The 11,777-nt window shown below is 39.9% G+C and overlaps 1 protein-coding gene across 1 annotated transcript in view; it reads left to right on the top strand.

Annotated features, from left to right (window-relative positions):
* The window catches only part of LOC106522991 (SLIT-ROBO Rho GTPase-activating protein 3), a gene marked incomplete at its 3' end in the record, with an annotated part of 27,658 nt that overhangs the window by 543 nt on the left and 15,338 nt on the right, over positions 1-11,777 (top strand). The window contains 2 exon segments of the mRNA XM_014016268.1: positions 8,545-8,828; positions 11,027-11,198. Of these exon segments, the coding sequence (XP_013871722.1) occupies positions 8,759-8,828; positions 11,027-11,198 (242 nt within the window).

Genomic DNA, 11,777 nt, shown 5'->3' with positions numbered 1-11,777 from the left:
GTGTGTGTGTGTGTGTGTGTGTGTGTGTGTACCGTTTTCAGGGTTGATGCTGTTTGTGTGTATTTTATCCTGAGGTTTTTTTTTTTGTGGCCATTGTGTGAAGCCCCTGCTCTCTGTTGCGTTGACCATATGGCCTTATTTACAGCCACTGCAAACAGAAGTCATCCCTCCAACTGTTGTTCTAGTTGTGAAACCTTAAATCCGTCATCAGCGGGGCTTTCAGAGGTCGCAGACGAGCACAAACGAGCTCCTAAAATGCATCTGCAAAGCTGCCCTTTTTTTTTACAGTGCAACAATAAAAATAAACTGTGATGGTTAAAGGCCTGGTGTTGCACGTCGCCTTTCCTGACAGAAATGACCGATTTACAGTTGAGTCGAATCTAGAAAATAACATTTGCTATATTTTGACATCTTGCTTTGATGTGCTGGTGCTTGGAGGTTGTGTTGTGAACGACTCTCAGCTACTACCATACTCAATTTTAGCACAAAATCTCTAAAATCGACTGTTATTTTCATTTTTTCCATAGACTGAAGTCAATTATGATTGCCCTCCTGAATCAGGCTAATTGTAAAAGTTACATTTAATGATGACGTTCTGTGAGTTTCATTGAAATCTGTTTGGTGGTTCATGAGTTATTTTGCTAACAGACAAGCAATGACTCCCAATAGTTGATGCTAAGATTAAAAGTAAAGACTGATTTAAATAATTACTTTAATGAAATTCATTCCCCACACACAGCAACACTTTAAAGGTTAAAGGTCACAGCAGTGTGTTTTCTGCACCCAGCTGTCTGTTCAGCGAGGGATTATTTGTGTGTTTCATGTACAGTTACTCCATGTGTTACTTGCTCTCCCTTCACTTCCTCTGTGAAGCGGTTTGAACGCGACTCCCGTGACGCAACAGGAACTCAAGCCCGACTTATTTTAACTCCCGAGTTTAAATCTGTGGACGTCTGTGCAACCTTTTCTTTCACCTGAAAGTGGAAGTCCCTCCTGAGAGGACCTGAGAGTCGTGCAGCTGTAGGTGAATCTTCAGGAACCGAGACGTGAAGCTGTCAGTTAGGAGTCGAGGCACGACACTGGATTAAAATGAAGTGGCAGTGTGTCGAAAGTACAGGATTTATATGTGTCACCGTTTAGACGAATCTCTCATTTGATTCTGTCTGAGGAAGTTTCAGTGTCAGAGCAGAAGCTGAGGTCTGAAGGGCAGACTTTCACTCTGCACCGCCTTTTCACTTCGCTCTTTCACATTTCAACCATCTACAAGGAGCGGCATTTTACCCCCGTCACCTGTAAAGCTTCAAATGACGAAGTCAACCCAGTTTGTCTGTTAGCAAAATATCTTCCTCATCAGAGCAAAGGTTTGTGCATAACAGATATATCATGTTTTTAAATCTTTTTTCACATTTAAATCCTTCATTTGGGATCTATAGAAAGTGGAACTGCAATGCTTTGGTCTAAATTCCTCATTGTAACTCCACAAGCCCCGCCCCTTTTCTGAGGTGTGTCTCGTTTTGTTGCTGTCTCTTTAAATCCAAACGAGATGTTTCACACTCCGCCCCCCTCCAGCTTCCAGAGCGGTCCATTCTAGTTTCATAGAGGGGTTTACGACTATATAGCTGCGCAGGAGCTTTTTATTTACAAATTAATTAAAAGATGGTCGACAACAGCGAGAGGAGAATGAAGACGACCAAATTCCAGTTGGTAAGTCCAGACCTTATTTGGCAGTTCTGTCGCAGATAATTTGACATAATAGTTCAGAAAATATAGAAAATAAAGAAAACTGAAAAATATGACCCAAACAGGAAATAAAGCTATCTATGTGTAATTAACCTTCACCCTTATGAGGATTCAATTACACTTCTTATAACAAAGTTATAAGGAAGTTATTTTAGCGAGGATCTCTTATTTTGTCCGTTCATTTTTGTTTGAAAGAAATATTTACCAAAAATAGATCCTTGCTAAAATAATTTCCTCATAACTTTGTTATAAGAAGTGTAATTGAATCCTCATAAAGATGAAGGTTTGTTATGCATCATCGGAAGAAACTAAATTCAAATTTTCTGCACTCTTTGAGATTCAAAGTGCTAAAAAAGGGAATTTAACTTGATATGTACTCTTCAATGTTCAACCAAAATGTCTATTACTGTCATTTCTCAACAAAAGATGATCCAAATGATCTGCGTTCCTTCAAGAAACACCAGTCTTTTAGTTCATGTTGTACCACTTTGAAACCCCCCGTTGACCACATTTTATTCTGTGCTGAGTTATGAAACCAGTCATCCTGGTGGTGTGTGTTTTGGCATGTAGGTATGCAGTAGCTTTCTACAGACCGTGTGAGAGTAAGAACCTGCAGTGGCTTCCTGCGATACGGTTTCCTGTTTGCTGCAGCCGTTTAAAGAAACAAAGTGAACTTGTTCTCAATGAAACTTGAGGTCGGAACCAGTTTCATTGTGCTCTACTTGTTGCAGGTGAACATTCAGGGATCGTAACAAATTTTGTGATCCGTCAGCCTGCTTTGTTTTGCCAACAAGAATGTAAAAGAGTAAAAGATTCTGATAGGAGTGATTCGTTAATCCATGATTATGTAACTTTTATACGGGAGAACATTTTTAACATTTTATAACTCAGTTTATTACACTCCCATCAGTTGCTTTTTTTAGACACACTTATGTAAAAAAAGGTTTTTAAGTTAAGAAATTTGTACGGTTGTCTCAAATTAACCTGAGAAGTTTGTCAGCTGTCACAGATCTTAGTGATTTTTCCTTCGACACGCTCACCTGGTCCAGACCCTGAATGTATTAACAAGAGCTGTTCCGGCTCGTCCTTCAGGCTGACAGATTGTCACACCTGATTCAACCCGACTCTGTGACGGCGCTCGGCTGACAGCACAGATTAACATAAGAGCAGGACATCCTCATTCATTCTGAGAATGCAGATTCAGCATTCACAATTTTGTTTTCCTGTACATTTTTCATTTTTGCAATCTACTACTGTAGAGCTACTCTGTGCTATTTCAGCCATTGAGTCTTTCATTAGTTGAACAGATGGGTGCTATTTTAGTTTTTGTAACTTTTATACTGAAAAATATTTTATTTATTTACAAATACGCATATTGAGAGCTCTGATTCAGCTACATTTAGCTGTTAGCTTATCTTTTAACCAGACTGTTTGGTTAGCCTGCTACTTTTAGCTTTAGCTAGGTAAACTTTAGATGTTGATAGGTAGTTTACTTCCTTAGCTTTTAGCAAACGTTTTACTGTTTTTTGGCACATTGCTACATTTAGATTTTAAAAAACCTGTTTTCGCTGGATTTAAATGCTGTTTAGAATTTCTAGCCAAGTTTTTAGGAGGTTTTAGCCAGTATTTTGCTACATTTACCTTAGCTATTCATTTGCTACTTTTATGTTTTAGTTAGACTTCTGCTACTTTTAACTTTCAGAAAATTTACAAGTGAAGTAATATCTTGAACTGATAAACTTTTGGAGTCAATCCCACTCAAGATAACCATAAAATTAGGGACTACAAAGATGGCCACCACCATGCCAGTCAGAGACCCAGGAAGTTACATCAATTCAATTCAATTCAAAAATACTTTATTGATCCCAGAGGGAAATTAGGTGTTGTTGTAACTCATTTAACTAAAAACTTATTGTAGATGCTGATGACACTCTCAACAACAGACTTGTAGAAGATCTGCTGCATCTTGCTGCAGACATTGAAGGATCAAAGTTGCTCTGTCCTTTCTTGTAGACTGCTTCACTGTTGAGTCTCCAGTACAGTCTGTTGTCCAGATGAACACCGAGGTATTTATATTCCTCAACCACCTCCGCTTCTTCTCCCATGATGGAAACAGGGTTTGATCTAGCACTATTTCTCCTGAAATCTACAATCATCTCCTTTGTTTTGTTCACATTCAAGAAGAATCTAGCCTTTTGATGCTGATAGTTTGCTGCTTTAGCTTTAGCAAGCCTTTTTCTGTTTTGTTAGCGCATGGCTACATTTAATTTTTCTAGCCTTCTGCTATTTTTAGCTAGGCTTATGCTACTAGGTTTCTAGCCCATTTTTAGCAGCTTTTAGCCTTTAGCTTTTATGTGTTAGACGTCTGCTACATTTAGGTACCGTTTTTAGCTAGCCTTTTGCTCCTTCTTCTTATAGTGTTTTGCTACTTTTAGCTAACATTTTGATATTTTTAACTAGCTTTCTGATAACTAGCACTTTACTAATTTTAGCTTTAAGCTAGCTTTTTGCTACTTCCAGTTAGCTAGACTTTCGCTACTTTTGCTTGGCTATTTGATGCTTTTACCTACCCTTTAGCTACTTTTAGTTTATATGTACTCTTTTGCTACATGAAGTTTCAAGATAGCCTTTTTTTTATCAGTGTGCATTGCCAATGCAATGCACACTATTGTGATTCGTTTCCCATTCAAGTCATCTCAACTTTGGCATGCTTCTCCTCCTGCATACTTTGTCCTAGAGCTGCCATTGTAATTTATATCTGTAAAGCTCGTGTGCCAAATGATGGCTATGCCTTTTGGTGCCTGTAAAACTTATAGTTTATGAAATATTAATGTTTAACGAATTATAATGGCAGTCAATGGAGCCTTGTATTGGTCCAATACTGCCCCATGCTGTACCCAACTTGGTACTGCACCATAGTTTAAAATTTCAACTCAGTAGTTCAGTGTTTACAATACTAATATGATTGTATTTTGATGTTTAACTATAATATTGTCTTAATACTGCTCGATTGTTGTAATATTATGCATTTTTGTGTCAATAATTGTATTGGCAATGTGGCCTCTTTCTGCACACATACAAACCAACCCCTGGCACCATCTTTTGCCACAGTTCTATTGGTCTAATGGTCTACGTCATGGACTTTCATGTGGGAGATCAGGGTTCAAAACCCAGCTAATGCAACTTTAAAAAAGAATCTCTTCAAATTTCATATTGTCACACAATTACCTTAATTACAAACACCTGCTGATGTGACAGGCACAAGCTGGTATATAAAACACATTTGAAATTGGTCAAAGTTCATTCTACAAGTCCAATGCTGCAGGCAAAGCCATGCTACATGGCAGTGCACACTTATTTTTACATTGTAAAAACCCGTATCTAGTTCTTATTTCATTTCATATCCATTTGATACTTTCGGCTCTTAGCTACACTTTTAGCTAACCTTTTGCTGTACTAGTGTTCAGTAGATACATTTAGCTTTTAAGTAGCCTTTTGCTTCTTTTAGCAAAAGTTTTTCCACTTTTGGCTTTTAGCTAGCATTTTATTTCTTTCAGCCTCATCGCCTCAGTTTCAACTTCTCCAGCGGCCCGTCAACGTTCGCACTGCATTTTCTGAAGTTTATTTGTCAGTGCTCATCTAATCCCTCTCTGGAACACCTGCACATGTTGTAACCGTTCAGCCGAAACTTCACTTTTTTTCCCCCAAATCTCACTTCCATAGCAGAAAGTGAGATCATCTGGCGCGCGCGTTTCCCCCTCCTTTATTTTGCATGTCGACAGCAGCTGGAGACCGATGACGGAGCTGAAACAAATCGGTGAAATTTTCTGCAGAAACCGCAGCAGAAGACTCCGTGGCTCTAACTGTAAACGGTCAACAAAGCCGAGTGTTGTTGGTTGTCAGCAGGAAATCCCCTCAAACTATCAGGACATGATATCTAACACAAAGTGCTTTTCTGTATTGTTTCTTCTTGGTGTTCGTCTTTTCCTTTCTTTCAAAGAAACTGGTAAAATCCCATGAAAAATGTACATGATAGTAATCCATGCAGTTATCCTTTCTTGTTGTCAGTTTAATTTATAATCACAGTGTGCACCACATGACCTCCTTCTTTCATTAACCATGACTTCAAGTATAAAACTCTGTTCCCCCAGCAGCCATCATTTCTCTGTCCCGGCTGCCCTTTTAGCTGCTTTTTTTTCCACCTCTCTGAGTCTCTTACAGCACGCCCCCCTCTTTTTTTTTTCTCAGCTCAATTACATTCGCTTTGTTCTATGCAGATTAAGGTCGTCCGCCGATAAGGCACTCCCGAGTCTTTGGGGGGCTTCACAATCTAATTTGTGGAAATCTTCTGAAGCTCGTTCGTGCTGCTTCTGCATTTACTCGTTACTTCCTTCTGAAACCGTCACCGAAACGTGTCTGAATCACGTCCACGGTGCACGAGGAAACTAGGGTACGCTTCTGGGGGCACTTAGCGGGCCTCAGCTGACATGTTAGGCCGTCTTCTTGTTATGATCTAATTTGACCCGTTTTCCTTACTGTAACGCTCCCTCAGCAGTGAGTTTTTCTAGCAGATGGCATTAAATCAGGTGGAGGCCTCGCAGTTTGAGTTGGTGCTTTTCTCAGCGCTTCAAGCTGATTGAGGAAGAGTGTTTCCATCCTGACACCCACTGCAGAGCTCTGAAACTTGTTGAGAAACTGTCACAGGATGTGGGAACTCACATGTCTGTCTGTGTATGTGTTTGTTCTCATAGGTATGCGTTGTTTTGCTTGCGTGTGTTTGTCTTTAAACAAAGACTTGATCGAAATGAGTCGAAACATGGAAGTTTTTTTGAGAAATTATGCTATAAAGACGTTTTTGTGTGTCCTTCCCATAATGCAGCTCATAAAACTAACCCTGTCCTCCACTGGAGTTCACAAGCTTGTAATTACATTTAGTTGTCATTATAGGTTGGTGCTAGATTAGAAACTGAATATTTTGGGACCCATCCAGGGGTGGAGCTAGGCTTTTTTTACGGGGGGTAGCACATGGGTGGCCAAGGTCTATTTTCAGGGGGGCACATGCAAATTAAAAAAATGTTCTGAAAATTCAAGATGGCCACCACATCCACTTCTAAATTACTTTAATGCAACTGTTTTAAGAAATATTGAGCTGAAATTTTGTGTGATCGTAGCTAAGAATGATCCAAAAACACGTGGAATGCTAGTCACAACTTGTTATTCAGCTATTTTTAATCGTACAAAGTTCATGATCAGTGTAGAAGCAGCCGAAATCAATTTATACAATATCCTGATAATCAAAAATTCAAGATGGCCACCACAGCTAACTTTAAAAGGCTATAATTCAGCCATTTTAAGATGTATTGAGATGATTTTTTGTGGAGTACCCAAGAGTGATCACATGCTGATTATCGAAAACCCAAACCCAAATTAAGCTAACCACTAAGGCTAATTTTACAAAGAGCTATATTTTAGCCATTTTTGAACATACACAGCTAAAAATCTATTTATTACAGTAGTATTAGAGAATAATATTTAACATAATCTAAATGCAAATACAAAATCCAAGATTCCTACCCACTTGTTAATTATTTGGGGGTGGCCAATCAGGTGCCAAGTGTGGCACTTGCCACCCCGGGTGAGAAGGGTTTCTCTGCAGGCCAGTATGCGTTTCCAAGAGAAGCTGGTTCCCAACAAATACACCTGAATGGCCGAGCATTAAGGGGGTCTTACTGAACAACCACACCTGACTGGATGACCGTTGCTTCAGCGTTTCTATCATTAGCTATTAGCTACTATTATTCTATTATGATTAGCTTACTTTGGAAAGAGACCCTTCAGAGGTCCATATTGGAATTATTTAGCCCTCCCCAGTTATTTGACCCTAAAATTAACCCCTTGATTCTATGATTTGGCCCTTCCCAGTCTAATATTAACCTCTATGCCTCAGTTTTGACTGCTAAAATTAAGAAAAACGAAAGAAAAGAACCAAGTTTTTCGAAAAACAGCAAATACAACTAACTAATCAGTGTTTATGTTTAGAAACACCTACTCTTCAGAAACGACTCTGCAGAGACCCCTACTTGCCCGGGCCACTCCTCTGGCTCCACCCCTGTACCCACCCTCTTTTAAAACTCCACTTTAAAATACCAATAACCCAGTACTGGTGTAGCAGTTCTTTTAGCTATTAGCTAGCATTTTGCTTGCTTTTAGCTAGTGTTCTCCTTCTTGTAACTTTAACAATTCAGCTTCAAGTTCCTCTGCACATTTTAGCGAAGTCATTCAGTATTCACACGGCATATGTTGCGAAAATGAACTTTTTATAATTTGTCATGTGACCATTGGAGTTATAAATGCGGCCACAGATCAGGTCTTAGATCAGTTTGTGGATCTTCAGTTCTACATTCATCAACTTTCAGTCGAATCCAAACCCCTTTTCTGCAGATTTTTGAGATTTTCTTTCAGGGCATCCCCAACCACCAAGCTTGAGGCGGGGAATGTCCTCTATTACTGCTGTTATTCATCAGCTCTTCATCTTCCCATCCCCCCTCCATCGTTGATTCCTCCTCTCACACACACTAGTCCTCATCACTCCGCGCCCTGCGTTCTGCCTCCCCCTCATTAAATCGCTCCTCTCTGGTGTCGGTTTCTTTCTTGTCACCCTGACCTCCTTTGCCCTCTCCTTCTGATTCTTTCTGAGCTTCGCACTGGTCTGAATAATTTCTCGTCCCCCGTTACCCTCTAGTCATCGTCCCAGCTTCTTCCACTCTCTAACTACTTTTTCTTTTTTTTTTTTTAACCTCTCAGGCCAGGTTCCACCTCACAGACCGGGACCTCGTCAGATTTCATGGACAAGTCAACCCAGGCGGCGTCCCCCGCAGAGAGCTGCTGTTTAACTCTGATGCCGAAGCACCGCACGCGGCCGTAGAGCAAGAAGAGGGGTCGGGGTGAAAGGTCGCAGACTACAGCGTTCATAAGTGCGGGCTTTGGGAAAGGAAGGTCAAAGGTCAAGGAGTCAAAAATGATGACTTCACACGGAAAGCTGAGGAAGGAGAAGGGCAGCCTGGCCGAGTATGAATCCCAGATGAAGGGTGAGAGTCTCTGCATGCAGCAGGTGCTCGCTTCTGCGCACGTCTCTCTCTGTTTTTGCACGCATGAGTGCACGTAAGAGTGCACGTGCACACCGATGCATGAGCGTGTGCAGTTTCATCACAGTAACTCATCCGTGCGCTTGTATGTATGCATGCATGTGCTTCAAAAGACGACTCTCCAGCAGAGCGTCCAAATTGCCTGTGTCTGCATTTGTTTGTTTGTCTGTTAGCAAAATATCTCATAAACCACTGAGCTTATCATGATGAAACTTTCCCAAAATAATAAGTGGATGTTTGACTACAACTCTTTAACTTTTGGAGTCGGCTCTAATTAAGATAGCCACCACAGCTAATCCACTTTAGCAAACCCATATATAGCTATGACACGGTCACTTTTGCAGATAGTGAGCTAAAATTTGGAGTGATGGTAGCTGAGAGTCTTCCCCATCACATGCTCTGATAACCAACTTACCTTGCAAGATATATAATGAAAATTTTAGCATGCAAGTATGCTTGTTTCCACTAAATCGACATGAAAGAAAGGGAAAACATAAACATGACGGTATCTGGCTATTTGCAGATTTCACATGACAACAGCATGTGTGTGTGTGTGTGTGTGTGTGTGTGTGTGTGTGTGTGTGTGTGTGTGTGTGTGTTCAGTGTGTTTTGGAGCATGCATGCTACGGTTGGCTCTCAGTACTGTACTACAAGGGTATATTTATAGTAAGTATTAGTGATGTTGTCTCCTCACATCCAGTCAGCCCGAGGCGATGCACTCAAACACAAAAAAAGACAGGAAAGAGTAAAAAGGGGGGAAGATGGAGCAGGCGGAGAGGAGGGGGGAGGAATAAAGAGAGAATAGGAGAGGTGAGAGAGCAAACTGAAGGCAGTGTTATTTTAGAGAGCGATGTTTGTATTAACCTTTTCATATCAAAGTGCAGCTCTGGGACACGCTGTTGAATTTGCTGTATTTGCTCGCAGCCCGTGTGTGTATAATATCATGCTCTGTGGGATTACAAGTGAGCTGTGTGGGACGAGCCATATTTTACTGTCAAATCGCTCTGATGGCTTGTCAGCCGATAAAAAGCTTTTAGTTATTAAATTTGAGACTAACTAGAGAAATTTCCTGTGAAATCTCCTGTGTGAATGCTGATTGCTGAAAGCTAAAGTTTAATGCAAGTTTAATGGAAACATGAAAGAAGCATAAAATTCTTAAATTTGCAGAAAGAAGTCGATAAAAGCACAAAAAGTAGAAATTAGTAGAAGAATATCAGAAAGGAGCAGAATTATAGCTGAAATAACAGAAAAAATTAGCATAAAAATAAGCTAAATGTAGCAGCCACAAGCTGAAATTAGGACCCAGATGGTGTTGTAAATATTTTTTAAAATGAGCAGGGAAAAAAAACTTAAAAGTACAAAAAAAAGGATTTGTTGTAAAATAGCTAAAACAGCCAAAATTTGCAGTAAAACAGCTAAACTGTTGCTAATTTAATGATAAATCTTTAAATTAGCATAAGGAAGCATAAGAGGCACAAGTTTACTAAACTTAGCAGAAATACATTGTAATAGCTACAAAAAATGTGTAATTAGCTTTAAAAAGCTAACTTTAATAATAACACCTGAACACTGACTAAAATTGCAGCAAACAGCTGAATATAGAAATATAAGAAGCAGAAATAGCTCAAATTAGCAGAAAGAAACTCAAAAAAGCAGAACATAGAAAAATAGCAGAAAGAAGCAGGACTATAGCTGAAATAGCAGAAAAAAAGCTGAAATTAGCAAAAAAAAAAGAAGCTAAAATTAGCACAAGAAAATTAGAAAGAACAGAACCAGAACAAAAGTTGTGAGGTTCTGTGAAGATTTAGACACATTTTGAAGGATTTTAAGGATGTTGAAAACAGCTCCATTCATTTTCAATGGGAAAAAAAGCGAAATGGCTAAAATTATACAATACCAAAAATCCTACCCTAAATGTCCTGAAGGAGTTAAATCGTGTGATGTTAAAACAGCACAAAAATTGTGGAACAAGATATTTTCCAAAAACAAACTGAAGAAAAACAATCTCAAAATGATCAAGTATGAAAGTAAATATATCAACGAGATTTATATAATTTAGGGATGGGAGGAAACGTCCCGTGTATTCCCTGTTTGCATGGATCAGTATATTCCTGTAACTGTCGGCTTCTCTGACGTCTCAGACCTGCGGGCCCAGCTGACAGACCAGATCAAGATTCTAGACTCTCAGGTGGAGGTGAAGCAGCAGCAGCTCTCAGACATGTCTGAGTTTCTGCGCCGTCGGGGCGACATCGAGACGGAGTACGCACGAGCCCTGGAGAAACTGACCGAGAGGTTCACGCACAAGACCAAGAAGTAACGGCTGCGCTTTCCTGCGCAAACACCTCCGTCTTTCCTGTCCGCAGTCTGTCCGTCAAACGCTCATACGTTTTTTTTGTTTTTGTCGTGGTTCCAGGAAAGAGCAGTGGGGTCAGTCCGTGTGTCAGGTCTGGTCCGTTCTGCTGACTCAGACCCGTCTGGAGAGCCGGGAACACGCAGCGCTGGGAGACACCTGCTGCAACACGCTCACGCAGAGCCTGGTTCACTGCACCGAGGACACACACCGTCTGCACAAAAAGGTCAGAGGCTGTTTAGAAAGACGAAGTTGAAGAAATTTATTAGTCATGTTAGATACTGATTTTAAAAGCATTTCATAGTTTTCCTTTTTAAGGATTGACTTTTATAATCTACTGTTTGACAATTATGTCTTGATTAAAATAGTTTTAGTTACAGCAGGTAAAATAAGTATTGAACACGTCACCATTTTTCTCAGTAAATATATTACTAGAGGTGCTAATGACATGAAGTTTTCAAAAGATGTCGGTAACAACCCAAGTGATCAATACATACAAAGAAATCAAACAATAAATGTCCAGAAATGAAGTTATTTGTAAT

The sequence above is a fragment of the Austrofundulus limnaeus genome, unplaced genomic scaffold, assembly GCF_001266775.1.
Source record: "Austrofundulus limnaeus strain Quisiro unplaced genomic scaffold, Austrofundulus_limnaeus-1.0 Scaffold142, whole genome shotgun sequence".
NCBI classification, from domain to species: Eukaryota; Metazoa; Chordata; class Actinopteri; order Cyprinodontiformes; family Rivulidae; genus Austrofundulus; species Austrofundulus limnaeus.
This window is presented reverse-complemented; position numbering and strand designations above follow the sequence as displayed.